The sequence below is a fragment of the Sycon ciliatum genome, chromosome 2, assembly GCF_964019385.1.
Source record: "Sycon ciliatum chromosome 2, ocSycCili1.1, whole genome shotgun sequence".
Taxonomy (NCBI): domain Eukaryota; kingdom Metazoa; phylum Porifera; class Calcarea; order Leucosolenida; family Sycettidae; genus Sycon; species Sycon ciliatum.
Genome location: NC_088644.1, coordinates 9,749,953 through 9,766,218, shown reverse-complemented (window position 1 = coordinate 9,766,218; position 16,266 = coordinate 9,749,953). Strand labels below are relative to the sequence as shown.

The 16,266-nt window shown below is 47.6% G+C and overlaps 2 protein-coding genes across 2 annotated transcripts; one reads left to right on the top strand and one right to left on the bottom strand.

The window, feature by feature from the left end:
- Positions 1–758: 758 nt before the first annotated feature.
- On the top strand, positions 759–6,521 carry LOC135808574 (ceroid-lipofuscinosis neuronal protein 6 homolog). Its single transcript, XM_065321789.1, has 7 exons — positions 759–993; positions 1,987–2,083; positions 2,375–2,473; positions 2,728–2,916; positions 4,870–4,925; positions 5,128–5,259; positions 5,920–6,521. Exons 1-7 carry the CDS (start codon positions 920–922, stop codon positions 6,191–6,193), a joined length of 921 nt encoding a protein of 306 aa, XP_065177861.1. The 5' UTR covers positions 759–919; the 3' UTR covers positions 6,194–6,521.
- A 7,953-nt stretch (positions 6,522–14,474) lies between these two features.
- LOC135810371 (uncharacterized) lies at positions 14,475–15,932 on the bottom strand. The gene has a single exon (XM_065323864.1). The coding sequence runs from the start codon at positions 15,930–15,932 to the stop codon at positions 14,475–14,477; it is 1,458 nt and encodes a 485-aa protein (XP_065179936.1).
- Between the last annotated feature and the right edge of the window lie 334 nt (positions 15,933–16,266).

The window sequence follows — 16,266 nt, the reverse complement described above, 5'->3', positions numbered from 1 at the left end:
CAAGAGAAGTTCATGAGTAATAACATGATTGCAAACCCGAAGAACACGCCAATGCTTCATAAACTACATACAGGCTATTGGCTAGGCCATTTTTTAAGGGACCAAAAAATGACATTGAAATTGCGGTCTGCAGACCCTGGTTAGAACTTTGTCATTTGAACGAAGATGATGTGGGCTTCTATCTCAGGCCCCTCAAGAGTGAATACGGGTGCTGGTACGTTTCTTTGCCATGTAATACGTCTCCCACTGGTGACAACAGACAATGCATTGATTTTGTTTTGTTCCAAACCGTGGAGGCCACCACGACCCCATCAAGAACCGGACACCGATGAACGCTTCTGGAAGTGTTTCCACATCGGTGGAGAGTCAAAGGAAAGCATCGATGTCTACATACTATCTTGCCCAAAAATTTGGCGAATTTTTCTTTGCCACTTGCCTGATTTTTACGAATATTTGACAGCTCCCACAAGAACACTCCCAGCGACGTCGAGACAATGAGTAACGACCACTACAACTGACATCCATAAGGTCAAAGGCCCAATCAAGGTGTCCGGAAAGCAAAACTTCCGCAAACGAGCACTGATGGAGAGAAAATTGCAAACGACTCGAGACATCTAACATTTTCTTGACAATTTTTCAACGAAGATTTGAATATATTCAGCTCGGAAAAGTGGCTAATCTGCATAAAAAAGTACAACTTTTAGACGACTTTTTCGGTCTTGGCGCATGGACTGCGTAGACTCCTCTAGATCGAGTACAGACCAGTACATACTCGATCGCGTTCTTGTCGAAAAAAAACTCCTTCGAATTCGATTTGAAATCTTGAATGTCATTTCGGGATAGTGCAGTCACAATACAATAGTCAATACTGAGAGCAAATGCTTGTGGTAGTATATTAGACTCTGTCAGTACTGTTAGAATGGCAGCTAGAAGAAGGCGAGGGCATAATGAAGGTGAAAGAGGCCAATCTGCAGAAAATACTGGAAAACCTAGGTGAGTAAACAAGACTTTTTTTGGAAGACAGGACGCATTGTTTACTGGAATGCACGCAGTTGCACACCAATTTATTGCAACTCACTCACTCACTCTCTCTCTCTCTCTCTCTCTCTCTCTCTCTCTCTCTCTCTCTCTCTCTCTCTCTCTCTCTCTCTCTCTCTCTCTCTCTCTCTCTCTCTCTCTCTCTCTCTCTCTCTCTCTTCTTGTTCTGATTCCGCAGTATCTTGGCTAATAAGTTAATTGACAGCTACACATAACTACACACTATTATTCCCTTATTACACTCCTTGGCTAAGTTCTTATAAGAATATCTAGCAAGAATATGGGATCCCCCCTACCCGGACTCTGACATAACCTTGCGCATACACTGTGTACCGGTGAACCGGGAGACTTTAGCGTTGGTTTTAGTTTGCGATTTGCAAACACAAATTTGCGTTTCAGGATACGTATTGCTGAGTGGGAGAATTCCTAAAATAGGGGGAAACCCAAGAGTGCAAGTATTGAAGTTCCTGTCACATGGACCGGAACCTCACTAGTAGAGAGGTTCCGCATAGAATAATTACGTTAGTAAAAAAGTTATTAAAAAACGTAGTTGATCTACGGAAAGTCTTACGTACACTGCATGTGGATCTGTGTTCCGCCATACGGAGTTTTTCGAATCACGTAGCTGCCCATAGCAACTTGGAACGCGGCAGTGTACAACCGGGTCAGCCTGGGAAGAGAGTCATAAATTTGTACCCCAATCTACTTACGGAGTACCTCCGTTATCAGAGCCCTATCTACGTACTCTATGTAGACAACGTTCCGTAAGTGGAGCGCAAATTCGCGAATTCACGGGTTTTTCCCGCCCACTAACGTAAAGTTGCTCAACTTAACGTAGTGCGGAACCTCTCTATCATCGCAACTTTGTCACTAATCATGCCTTTTTGAAAAAAACCTGAAATTTCAATCAAGTGTTTTCTTTGCTGCTGGGTGTTCTTTTGTCTGAAGTGGCAGTGGTGGCAGCCATGTTGGGTTTCTGCTTGGCCTATGGACACTGATGACGGTGCAAAACTGGATTCTGGACTTTGGCAGACCAATAGCGATGGTGAGTTGGTCAAGACTTGGTTGCCTGCCAGGTTTTGGACAGTAGCATTCACCAATACTGCAGCGACTAGTGAAATCTAACGTCATGGGGTTTAGTATGAGCATGGACTTGGCTGCTTGATTATCCATGCTGTTTGCCACACATATTCATGCACGCGCGCATGCTCCTACACGCACGTGCGCGTGCGCGCGCACACACACACACACACACACACACACATACACACATTTCCCCGCCGAACATGACTGTGCACCGTGGCAATATCTTTTCTGCGTGTGTTGTTCTTATCAGATCGTCTTCCCGCTGGAATGGTTTCCTCTGAGTATGCCGAGTGTCGGCGACTACTTTCACATGGCCTACAATGTCATCACTCCGTTTTGCCTCTTACAGGTACGTACATGGTGGTGTATGCATAGTACGTACTTGTAATCAATAGCAGCATTCGGTCAAGTTTATATAAACCCTCCGACTGCCGTGTGTCTGCCCTCTCATGTTCTAACATATAATTAGGCTCTTTTTTGGTAGTCTACCCTAGAGTGCCCTGTCTTACTTTACCTCTAGGGCTGATGTGTGTGTGTGTATGTGTGTGTGTGTGTGTGTGTGTATGTGTGTGTGTATGTGTGTATGTGTGTATGTGCTTGCAGTTGCTAGATCTGTGTCCACGGCGAGTACCTACGACGCTGCGCTACCTCACCGTTGTGTTCATGGTCATGGGTGCCAGTATTCATCTTGTCGGCGACTCGGTCAATCATCGCCTTATCTACAGTGGCTATCAGTTTCATTTGTCAGTTAGGGACAACCCAATCATGCAGAAGCTTGAACCGCAAAGTTTGGTACGATGGTAGGCAAGTTGTTGGCATTGTACACTGCAGTCAGGTTGTTGGCATTGTACACTGCAGTCAGGTTGTTGGCATTGTACACTGCAGTCAGGTTGTTGGCATTGTGCACTGCAGTCAGGTTGTTGGCATTGTGCACTGCAGTCAGGTTGTTGGCATTGTGCACTGCAGTAAGGTTGTTGGCATTGTACACTGCAGTCAGGTTGTTGGCATTGTACACTGCAGTCAGATTGTTGGCATTGTACACTGCAGTCAGGTTGTTGGCATTGTGCACTGCAGTCAGGTTGTTGGCATTGTACACTGCAGTCAGATTGTTGGCATTGTGCACTGCAGTCAGATTGTTGGCATTGTACACTGCAGTAAGGTTGTTTACTTTTCTCACCCTCATGATGAGCCATGGCCAAAAATTTGGTGAACACATTTAGTGACGTATGCAGTGAAGAGACTGTGTTGTGTGTTTGAGTTGAGGAACCCTGATGTGTAAATGGCTGCAATGGAGGAGTCTGGGCGTACTTAGAAAAGTGCATTCAGAATGTATTTATTTCGTTTATTTTTCAGCATGGTGGCTGGGACTCACACGAACCGTGAATTTTTTTAATGAGTAAGCATACTCAGCAACACTTTGGGGAATGGAATGGGGATCTGGTTATACTACTGCGAGCATAGGCTCAAGGGGACAAAGGGAGGGGGTGTTACATGGTCGACGCTGACTAGATCTAGTTGTGGAAATAATTGGCCGCTGCAGGCCAAATCTGTGTTGTAGGCGGGTTGTTCCCCGGGTCCGTGTGAACCGTGCTTGCAAAGCTAAACTAGTGAGGTGACGCGGAGTTGGTCACAAGCGACCAGTCTTTCCTGCAGCTCGGGAGACCCACCGGTCCACTTGTGACTGCCAGTCAGTCCCCTTTTGTACATCGTACATCCACCATGTCACTAAAGTATTTGGCTGTTGTGGCGTTCTGCAGCACTTCAATGCTGAACAAATCTTTGAAGAGAATGTCATGCGTGCCATATCAAAAGCATCAGACATGCCAAGAAGGCATGTTGCCAGCACAGAACCACAATCGTGAGCATGAAGTACGGTTGCTAGCACAGAACCCTGTCCCCGGGGAAAATTGCGATTCCGCGGCCGCGTTTTTTTCCGCGTTTTTTGCGATTTTTTAAAAGACCGCGTTTTCCGCGATTTTCCCGCGTTTTTTGAACTTTTTGTTGCACTACACGTACACACAGTGCACTGTTCGGTCAGCAACGTCTCATCGTGGCGGCTTTTTACTCAAATATGACGAGTGCTTACACCAGAGACTTGTAACTGATTGATTTCACTACAAACTCACTGAAAATTGCCGCAATATCAATAATATTCACCGCATATTTACCGCATATTTACCGCAAATTCACCGCAAATTATGCCATATTATGCCGCGTTTTTCCCCGCGTTTTTTTGCGATTTTTTTCCGCAATTTTCCCCGGGGACGGAGAACCACTGTCAGGAGCAGGAAGTACTGTGTCTGAGAGTAGTACCAGCGCATCTTCCATCGAGTGCCCACGACAAAAGGCAAACTGCGCGTTGGGGGAACAGGGTTAACGAAGTCGACAATTGACTTCTGTATGGGTATTCCAGTAACTTTATGGAAACAGGTAGCAGCTGGTAGTTTGTTGGCACCGGCGGGTCTTCAGCCTTCTACAAGGGTGTGCTGTTTGTTCTTGGATGGATCCCTACTTGAAGGATTTAACTTTCTGTCAAAAAAGTTTTTGTTTTGTTTTATTCGGACTTGCTTCTTCTGCTCCTCCTCCCCCGTTGACTGATCTTGATTGAATGTTGGTCAAAGCCTTGTTTATGGTGGACGAGTATGGCATTGTGCGTGTGTTGTTGTGTGTGTGTGCATGTGTGTTGTTGTTGTTGTTGTTGTTGTGTGTGTGTGTGTTGTTGTTGTTGTGTGCGTTTGTGTTCAGGTGGACTCATTTGAGCTGTTGTACTTCTATGATGAGCATTTGGGCCATTTGATGTGGTGAGTTTCAGCTCAAATTATTTATGTGTCATCTTCTCATGCCTTGCCAAGTTGTTGTATTGCAACTGACATGTATAGCCTTGTAGTGGTAGTGGTGATCTATGCAGTCCTTCTAGAATGTCAAAATAGGCTGTGTTGTGCAAGGTTAATCTGTAGCACTGTTGTCCTGTTTCTTGTTTGCCTTTGTCTCCGGTCACTCCAGGTACATCCCGTTCTTCTTGGCTCTGGTCCTGTTCGCGTGGGGCAGCTTTGTCCCGTCCTCCGCACCAGCTTCTCAACGACATCTGCCGCTCTCTGGGCACATTCTTCTGTGGCCTAGTGCATTGTACTACTGGTAAGCTGCTGACATCACTGTCAGTTCTCTAACAATGATGTAATGACATCACTGTCAGTTCTCTAACAATAATGTAATGACATCACTGTCAGTTCTCTAACAATGATGTAATGACATCACTGTCAGTTCTTTCACAATGATGTAATGCCATCACTGTGAGTTCTTTCACAATCACATCACTTTGATTTCTTTCACAATGACGTCACTGTGAGTTCATTCACAATGACATCATTGTGAGTTCTTTCACAATGACGTCATATTCAGTTCTCTCGCAATAGTGCCATTTTCTCGTCATGGCTGAGTTAGGGCGCACATATGCATAACAGTCAGAGCATGCCTTCAGCTTTTGAAGGCAATTGCCATGGCTTGACGTATTTAAGTGTACACACAACATCACCTCCACTTTCTTAGATGTACGCATGCTTCAGCCACTTTTCTGCAGATTTGTGACCCGGTCTGCGTATTTATTGTACTTGAACACGTGAGCAAGACTGCTAGCAGAACGGTACTAGGCGGAAGCAATTTTTTTTAATGCAAGGGACGTCGCTTCACTATCTCCAAGATGGCGATCCGTGCTGTGCATTGTTTTGTGTCACTGCTCTGATCGTAATCATGTGTCTCTCTGTCTCCACACATGCACACCCACACATACTCTTGCAGGTATCTCGTGACAGAAGGCCAGATCTTCAGTGCGTATATTGTCTCAGTGCTGGCAATCATACTCATTGTCCTCTACCGACAACTCACTTCCGACCAAGTGCTCGACTGTAATGGCCGCTTCCTCCTCTACACATTCCTGCTCACACTGGCCATGATTGCTGGCTGGGTGGGCTACCTTTGGAACGACACCGTCCTCCGGCAGAAGTACCCCGGCCTGGTCTACATCCCCGAGCCGTGGTCCTGGTACAGCTTGTCGTTTGACTTGAAGAGATAGCAACCTCCGTGCGTGCATGTGTGTGTGTGTGTGTGTGTGTGTGTGTGAGTGTGTGTGACCGGATCCGTATGAGCACACATGTGTGTTTTAGACGTTTTTAGAGTAGGATTTTCATTATTAGTATTCCCAGACAGTTTTGAGGACCTGACCACATTATATTTTCAATTCGTCACATGGAAACGGGAGAAGTTCTGAGTTTCATGCGCTGTGAACCGAAGTCAACCATATGGCAGAGGCGGTCGAACCAGATGGCTTTTTACTTGAGACTGCGTATTCTGTGCTTCTTATAAATGAATGTCATTGGGCAATTTGTTCATTGGCTAGCGAATCAGAATATTTTGTGTGTGTGTGTGTGTGTGTGTGTGTGTGTGTGTGTGTGTGTGTGTGTGTGTGTGTGTGTGTGTGTGTGTGTGTGTGTGCAGTGTGTGTGTGTGCAAGATGGTATTGCAGGTGACCCTGGTGACAAGACTACGAAGTCTGACTCAGAGTCAGACTGTAGTCTAGAACATCAGGGTGGACCCTCTACTTCAGGGAGTCGTAAAGTACCGGTATTTTACGACTCACCCGGCCCTGCATGCACCGGTCCGCGGTACATACGTGAAAACGAGAGTGTGGTTTTTGTCTACTCTTCACACTCACAGCCTGCTTATTAGCCCTTGCCCATGTTGCTTGGCCTACAGTCTTACTCCTCAATAATACATCAAGACTCGCTGAGTCCGCGCAGCCGAGTAACACTTAGTAACAGCAAGGGTACATGCCGTATTCATGGTATTGGAGGTTTATCTTGTTGTTAGTAAGTAGTAGTAGAGAGGCCAGACTGACCGTAGGGCTGACTGACTGACCTGGCCAGGCTTCGATCGAGGCGTAGATCTACTACTACTACTGTCGCGGACATGGAAATCCAGTCGATTGACCGGGGCCGGCGCCGGCGCCCTCAGCGCGTACAGAACGAAGTCGTTGCATGCAGCACGTAATAATGCATGCCATGACTGCATGGCCAGCGCCCTGCGGCCGCTAGACGTGCAACCGGATTTCCATGTCCACGACAGTAGTAAGAGTATAACCCTGCTACTAGTACTACGGTAGTACAAGGTATACCAGCTAGATCTACTAGTACTGTCGTGGACATGGAAATCCGGTCGCACGTCTAGCGGCCGCAGGGCGCTGGCCATGCAGCCGTGGGTAAGCAGTAGTAAGCCAGTGCACGCATGCTGCAGCCCGCTGGTCGCATCGGATCAAGCGCTGTTCTGTACGCACTGAGGGCGCCGGCCCCGGTCAATCGACTGGATTTCCATGTCCACAACATGAACACTAGTAGTACTAGTACTAGTAGTAGTACTACTACTAGGCTGGGACTGTCTCTACCGATCCGCGCGAAGGCAGTTTTCATGGGAACGTGCCCATGCCAACCAAGTGGCCTACGTCGGACAAGGTTCGCGGTCGTAACGACTTTTGACTGACATCAATGCACTAGCACTGAGTCTGTCACCATGGTCACACTCGTATACGGCAAAGAGCATGCATGCAAGGCACCCAAACTGCCAAAGAAAACATAGTCGTTGGAATCAATGAACATTCGCATTGGTGTCGCTCCAAGTAATTAGTTGTCGCCAAAGGAGTGGACCTACAAGTAGATCTACGCTTGGACGTGGTCAACGCGAGCGGTCGGCATGGGGAATAAGCTAAGCTTGCCTAGAAGAGCTACAACCGCGAGGAGAATCTCCGAACGGCGAGCGGGCAGCAACCAACAAGACTCAAAGTCACTGCAAGGCAATGGCAAGACAGCGGGTGAGATTCAACAAGGACAACGGGCATCGGCACCGTCAGCACCAGAAGATATTCCCCAGCCGAAGAGCAAAGTTCTGCCATCGGCTTGGGCCGTAAGTCGAGTAGAAAGCGAGCAGCCAGCAGCAACTCAGACCAGCTCATCCGCCGCGGCGGACCCGAGCGCGCACCATGGCAGTTTATGCAACGATCAGCCTCTGGTTATCGCGCAAAGAAACGGGAGTTCTCGTGGCCGTGGGTTAGTTACAGAAAGATTCTTCTGTATTGTGGGTTGCAAAGAATGGAGCAGTGTCATTCTGGTTCAAGACTGTAAGGTCTGGCCTAGGCGAAACACTGCTAATATGTCAGGCTGTGGACGACAACCAATACATTAGGAGTAACTCCCCCCCCCCCCCCCCTACACGCAAACACACACACACACACACACACACACACACACACACACACACACACACACACACACACCACACATGCACACGCACACACACACCACACACACCACACATGCACACGCACATACACACACCACACACACACGCACACACGCACACCTGACCTGACCTTTGACGCCCATCGCCGGAGGCGATGATAGCAATGCTACGGCAGAAGCCATAGCAACTTGTGCTGGGATTGCACCATTCAACAGCTTGCAAGGCTGAAGAATAGGTCTTTTGCCAAATAAGACACGCAGTGACTTGGCGGGGCATGGCATGCGTACTGAATGCGTGACCCAGGCATGCCATACATGCAGTGCATTCCTCCCAGCGCGAGCTCTTGTTCTGGAACCGCAACGATCAATCACCGCGTTTGGCGTGTACTTACCCAGGCGGCCAGAAAAAACGGGACTCTCCTGGATCGGAAAAAAACTGACAGCGAAGGATTCTGTTTTCTTCTCGCTTTTTCATTGCTGTCCAATATGTAGAAAGGATTTTTCGCATTTACTTCTTGCTGGACCTTTGTGATATGTTTGATAAATGGCTGATGAAGCGGTTAATGAGCCGAGCACTTCATCTCTTGTGGCGGTACGTTGCGATGAAGGGAATGTTGTCACTTGATAGTAGTCCTGCGAGGGAGAATCAAGTTGAAGTAGCGATCCCAAAGCTAGGGTTTTGATGCCTTTGGACAACGAGTCCTTTGAAAAATGGACAATCAACTAGTTGAAGACTTACCTGCGAGCTAGAGGAGCCGGAGTGTCCAGGAAATGGGGTGATTTGCTCGATCGGTAAGTGCCACTTCAGGATGCAGTCTTCAACATTTCGCACAAGAAAAAATACATTTTATCGATACATGTTTTACATTCTAACTTTCTCCATCTGTTCAGGGCCTGGTTCTATCACATCGATCCAATACTGTGCACTCCAGATATATTTGGCGGCAGGCCTCGGCAAGGAAAGCGGAAAACCGCTGCCATTCAGAGCATTGTTGACGCTGAGCTCGTGGAAGCCCATAGCGACGCAATGAGGATATCGTCCCTCTAGCAGCTACATTTCGTCCTAGTTTTCCTGAAACTGGGTCCAGCTCTGCTCTACCAAAGGATCTATTGTATGGTTGCAAAGATACTTTTATATTCGCCCCTGTAAATTGATAAACCGCCAGCACTAATATTAATCAAGAGGGGTATTATTATTCATTGCACTTTTGCAAATATTGCAATCTAAAATACTATCCACATTTATACCCAGTAAGTCATTAGCTGCTCCGTATTGTGCATGATTGTTCAGGCATGACAGAATTCGTGTTGCTGAAGATCAATTCGCCATGCAATGCTAGCAACAGTTGGCATGGAAAACATAATTTGCTTCAGCAAGTAAAGGAGCCTGGAATACTGTGAGCAGGCAGCGAGCAATCCCTATCTGAATGATGATAGGGAAAAGAATTGTTGGAACGATCTTTGAAAAGATAGAGAAGTCCCTGATTCGCTCCATCTGACACTCAACATGAGTTCGTAACGTGGCAATTTGTTGCGTTTTCTGGACATCTTCTAAGGCCATCTGTTGCTGGATCGCTTCAACTTTACGCCATGTGGCATCAAGAGATCCCGGATGTAAAATCCTTGGTCTGCCATAATCAAAGTCCCATAGCCGGCTACTGGCAGAATATCTAAGTAGTGGCTTCTGATTGTGAGCTCGTGGTCACTGGTGGGTCCCGTAAATGACTTGGAGGTAAGCACCGCACCACCATCTGGGGTCATACGGATGAGGCTCGTCAAGGTAGTAACAGTATGCGTCTTATATGAGCTGTAGAGTTGCGACTGCGCAGACAGACTGGAAGCGATATTACATTTCAGCACTGTAGCATCTATGATCATGAATGTTGTAGGATGCAGCTTTTTGAAAACATCCAGCAATCGGTCTGCCACTTGGGAAGGACGCGGCGAGATTGGTATGTGTGCCGTGGCGAAGACTAACCATGGTAATGAAAAAGCTCTCCAAGCCAATTAACTTAATCTTCCGTTCATCACCGGGTTTCCTTTTCCGGGAATCGGCATCCACTGGTTTACTGCGAAAGGAAAGACGCTCTTATAATCCAGGTGAAGAAATTGAATACATGCATCAAACGCAGCAAGCAAAGGAAAACCAGTGTACTACTGAATGTCAGAGTCTTCAAACCGAGCTAAATATCCAGGCTGAACTCCACTTGGATATCGTCGATAGCGACTATAGTATTCATCAGTGAAATGGTAGGAACAGTTCAACACACCACTATATTGTATGGCATGATGGTACCCGTAGCCATTCCGCTCATCTCGACGAATGGCGGCAATCCAAGACTTTCTTGTGTCCAACTCGTCACTGCTCACGCTCTTAGCTTCTCCAGTTTTCGATTCCTTGCTAGCAGGGAAGACATGGAACAAAGTATTTTGTCTGAACGTCGGTCGCTGTTGCACTGCGGAACGCAGCAGTGATCGCCTTTCCCATCATATCTGGAGAGATGTTCTAGAAAACAAAACTAAACCCTTTACAAGAACTAGGCAGAGAAAATCCAGTGACCGTCCTCATTATATTATTCTAGAATGTCGATCGCGATCGCTTGAAGAAACATAGTTTTTGAAAGTCACAAGCAAAACAAAAAAAAGGAAGTCACTATTTTCTCGACGCGTGGGCCGGGCATGGGTGAGCACGTACACGCCAAACGCGGTGATTGATCGTTCCGGTTCAGGAACAAGAGCTCACGCGTGACTCGTAATGCACTGCATGTATGGTGTGCCCGGGTCACGCATTCAGTACGCATGCCATGCCCCGCCAAGTCACTGCGTGTCTTATTTGGCAAAAGACCAGAGGTTATGCGAAAGGATCACGTGCAGGCGGCGTGTAGGCGGCCAAAGCGGCCGCGCTCCGCAGGGGTGGCAAAAGAGATGAAAAGTTCAAAAGAAGTACATGTGCCTGGAATAATTTCACGAAGGAAATTTCCTGTATCGCTGTTACGTTCCTCTTCTGTTCTTTACAAAGGACTATTGTACGAACGCTGAATCAGTGGCCATGACTTCTCCCAAGTTTTCAAAAGTGTATGACGAGTTAGATGACTCCAGCAAATGCCGGTACCGTGAAAAGCTCGAGCGCGTTGCACCAGACTCGAGTGATCCTTACCTGCCCAGAAGTATTTTTTTAGAGGAAGATAAATTTCCACTTGTGGACTATCCCGATATTTACAATTTCTTGATCAACGCGCCCAGCCCCTACACCAAGGAGCAGCTCAAGGCCTACAAGAGCTTGGAAGGCTACAAATACCTTGTCAGTGGCTGGGTCGGCGATGTTCGTGCGTTTCCAGCGTCCGAATCTGACACATGTGACAGCAAGTTTGTGATCGCCAAAGTCCGCCATTCCCAGTCAGTTTCCGGCACCCATCTGCAACCCTGGATTGCTGCGCAAAACGACGGTAGCGTGATTTGTGCACACTGCACCTGCATGGCTGGTCTTGGTGAGTCTTGTTCTCACGTTGCTGCACTGTTGTTCAGCCTGTATTCTAGAACGCAGCTGATTCAGAACACAGGAAGCACTTCATTGCCGTGCCAATGGTCAACTCCTTCAATGAAGGAGGTGGAGTATGCCAGGATTCGTGACATAAACTTCACTGCACCCGACACTAAACAGCATGGGAGCAAGCGCCGTAGGTCGGAGGAGAAGGTCCCTGCTGATATTAAGCAACCCTCCAGTGCTGAGCTGGGTGAACTATATGGAAATTTATGTCAAGCCGGTAAACCGTCATTACTCTCCCTTGTTCCCGGGTTCTGCGATAGGTACGTACCTTCCAAGCCCGAGGGATATCCACCCATTTTGGATTTATTGTACGAACCAGACATGCTGGATGCTAGTTTTGGGGACCTGCTCGTTCGTTGCGAGGCAGTATTTCCAGCGGTCTGTGTTTCAGAGGAGGAAGCACGCGCTGTGGAACAGGCTACGCGGAACCAGGCAGATTCCAAGGCCTGGTTTGAATTTCGCGCCGGCCGGATCACAGCTTCAAAGTTGAAGTCTGCTGTTCGCACGGATATTAGCCAGCCCTCTGCGTCCTTAGTCCGCTCTGTGTGTTACCCTGAGGCACACAAGTTCCGTAGCAAAGCCACACAATGGGGATGTGATCACGAGCAGAAGGCAATTGACAACTATAGTGAACATGCCAGTGCAACACATCAGAAGGTTGAAGTACTGCCCAGTGGCTTTGTAATTCATCCGGACTATCCATATCTTGGCGCTACTCCCGACTCCCTTGTGCAGTGCTCCTGCTGTGGCAACGGCGTGGTGGAAGTGAAGTGCCCGTACGGGTGCCGAGACAGTAGCCTGCATGATGCTGCCGATTCAGGGAAGTTCTGTCTAGTAAAGTCCGGCGGAGCACTCCATCTTAAGCAAGACCACATGTACTACTACCAAGTACAGCTACAGATGCTGGTGTGTAAGGTGCAGTACTGTGACTTTGTTGTGTGGAATGAAGGTCAGCTGTTTGTGGAGCGTATCTGTGCAGACACAGATTTCATCCGTGAAGCGGTAGCAGGTGCCAAGAAATTCTTCCAGTGTGCTGTTCTCCCAGAGCTTGTTGGGAAATGGTTCACTAAGACGTTCTCCACTCTTCCTGCCGATGCGTCTTCAGCGGCTACATCAGCCTCGGAACCACTTGGTGCTGCCAGTACAACATCTACTGCGGATCAAGAACGCCCTCCGGAGTTTTGCTACTGCAAGTCTGTGAAGGCTGGCGAGGTACTGCGATGTTCCAACAACGATTGCAGTATTCGTTTGTTCCACATGGCTTGTTTGCAGCTGAAGAGTAAGCCAAAGCGCAAGAACTGGACCTGCCCGGAGTGTCGCAAGATTAAATCTGCCACTAAATAATGATATGCATGTACAATTACAGTGGTAGCGACTTCGGCGACAAGTTTATAGGAATGTTGGTCGCTAAGCACAACGTTCGTCAGCCTACTCAAGCTCAACTGCATGAGGGGTGAATTCCCCGAAACACTGTGTATTGAGCAGGGAGTGGTGCTTTCTTGCAGGTTTGCCGGAAGGAGGGCTCGAGGGACTTCTTCTCTGCTCTAGATGGCAGTTGTGAGTCAGTCAAGTGTCTGGATGGAAGTCGTGAGTTTGTCAAGTTTCTGAATGGCAGTCGTGAGTCAGTCAAATGTCCAGTCAAGGCGGCAGAAAAGCTCGACCTCTAGTATGGGGTGCAACCAACTTTCCATGTACATAGTCATTTTTGTCGTAGCATTTGTAAATCCAAGTCTCAAGCATTTGAGAAGTGATTATATTCATGGAGCCTGCTATTCTGGTATTTCTAGAGTTGCATTTTCAACTTGTTCTGCGGTGCCTTCCACGGTACTTGCTGTTGCACTTGCCACGTGTGTGCATACAATCGGTGGCTGGGCTTTCACAACGATTTCCGTTACCTTTCTTGTATTTCTTTGCTTGCATGTATCTCTGAAGGACCATAATGCTGATTCGTATTTGTGGGTCCCAGGACATGCGTGAAGACCACTCACTGCTTATGCATGTGAGCAGAGGAACTCCATCATTACACATCAAACACTTCGCTCTTTACGTCTCTTCCGGGTGATGTTGGCATAAGTTGAGTTGTTCTTTGGTGCTGGGCATACTACATCTGATGGTACATCGCGCACTACCCAGCACCCTAAGTTGGGTTTCAGGGCTATTCATAATTATTATATTGTGTTGTCCCTATTTGGACCACGAGTCATTATATTGATGCAACAAGAAACGGAGGCATGTCGTGAGTGATGATAGAAGCCATTATTATTACTATTATTATAAGTCTGTTGGCGTTGCCATGACCAAGCAAGCTTGGCTAGCCAGACAAAAGAAACTAGAAACAAGCGAGGTCAATGAGGTGAACACATGCGCATGCAACTGCAGAATAGGTAAAACAGAAATATAATTGCCGGTATATCCAGACAGTCCAAAAAGCACAAGGGGTTAATAATAAATTTGAATAATAATATAATAATAATAATAATGTAGCAATCATTACAGCTGACAAAGCGGCCTGATGTAATTTACTCGAAAGGTACCACGGACTCACAACAGTTGCACAGAGCACAGCAGACGGTGACAACCTTGTCAATGAATGCACATGATGTAGCTTTATCGTCATGCATGAGGAAAGCAATGGGCAAAGTGCCAGAGAGGATCGTGTATTTCTGGCGAAGCATTCCAATCACTCGCTCCACATGGATACGGACGCGTGACACTTGTCGAGCACTGTCCAATTTCAGCCTGGAGAGTTGCTTCTTCCCCTTCGTAAATGGGGGCATCACCAACTCTGCGCAGAACATGCCAACGCTGTCTTCAACCGTGAAACCACGGTCAGCCAGCACCTGGTCACCCGGATTTAGGTGACTAAGCAGACCGCAGTGCTCTGTGATGAACTTGTCTGAGGCTCTCCCGCCCCATGCATGCGAAATAAATGTAATGACACCTTGTGGCGCTACGCCAATCAAAAACTTTGCAGTGTTATGGCTTTTATAGTGAGAGTACGTTTGAGCTCTTGCCATCAGATCAGAAGGTCGTTCACAAAAAACTTCAAAGCAGTCAATAATGACAGCACAGCCCGGGAAATGCTTACGAAATTCAAGTGGCAGAGTTTTGCGTAGTTCGTCCCTTTCCGGCCATTTGACAAGTGGTCCCAGCATCACATGCATCACCCGGATCCAGCGCTGGAAAATCCGGCACACGGTCGACTGGTGAATGCCGAATCTGTACGCCAAGTCTTGGTCCCGACAATTCAGCCGAAGCTTCATGAGAACAATCAAGAACTGCTGGAAGAGAGAGAGCGTGTGGCGGTGGTGCTGTGGAACTGTCTTCCTCACGTGTTCAAATATGCCCATCATGGTCCCAAAAGACTGCAAACCAGTGTAGAAGAGCACCTTCGCGTTGTCTTTCTCAAACGACTCGATTGACAAGGTGTCACCTTGTCCTGGAGCGTGTGGCATCCGTTTGCTTTCCAGGACCAAACAGTTGTTTGTCTCCTCCAGCCGCGTCAAGTGCTCCATATCCATGTCAGTCTGCGATGAGACACTGGAGACTGCTACAGGATCAGACTCTACCTCTGCACCATAGGCACCAGGCAAATCTGCCATTGCCTCTGTGAAGTCATTCCCGGAGGCGTCCACTTTCACTGGTGTCTGCGTCTTGCTCTCCTCGAACGTCAGCTTCCGCTTCGCTCGGCGTTCATATGCCACCAAATCCCTCTCCGCTTTACGCTTTACAGGAGTCCCGACATGTTCAAAAAGTTTCGGAACGTAAGCGGGAGATAGTGGATCGTTGCTCTTCTCTGCGCCTACGAAATGGTCTGAACAGATCCTGCTACTGTCAGTTGGCTTCCAATTCTCTCGTCTCATAGCCGCAACCCATAGTTTGCGCCGCTCGTCCGCTACGGGAAACTTGTAAAACTTCACAGCCGTTCCAGGATCGGCACGATTGCTACATCCGACGGCTGCACAACTCTTCGGCATGTTGAAGGCTAAAAACTTCAGCAAGCGAGACACCAGCGGAAATTAAAATAAAAGTGAGGAATGATATGTCGACAACCAACAACAAATTTTACTTTTCCTCTCAAAGACTAGTAAAAAATAGTTCATGCAGAAACGACTTCATTTTGCCACCCCTGCCACTCGCAGCCGCCTTGGCGCTCCTCGTGACGTCATTCGCATAACCTCTATTGACCGTCACTATTCAGCCTGGTCTACTATACACCATACAGCTATTTTGAAGTGACTTTTTTCTGGCCAGTGAATCCCTATTTTTGGTCTTTTCTTTTCTTTTCTTTTTTTTTTTCCCCGCACACAC

Bases quoted from the DNA above. Each gene is read 5' to 3' on its own strand.
- LOC135808574 (XM_065321789.1), top strand. From the start codon at position 920: ATGGCAGCTAGAAGAAGGCGAGGGCATAATGAAGGTGAAAGAGGCCAA. The intron at 994-1,986 runs GTGAGTAAACAA...TTTTGTCTGAAG, and splicing joins GAAAATACTGGAAAACCTAG to TGGCAGTGGTGGCAGCCATG. The intron at 2,084-2,374 runs GTGAGTTGGTCA...TGTTCTTATCAG, and splicing joins TTGGCAGACCAATAGCGATG to ATCGTCTTCCCGCTGGAATG.
- LOC135810371 (XM_065323864.1), bottom strand. From the start codon at position 15,932: ATGCCGAAGAGTTGTGCAGCCGTCGGATGTAGCAATCGTGCCGATCCT.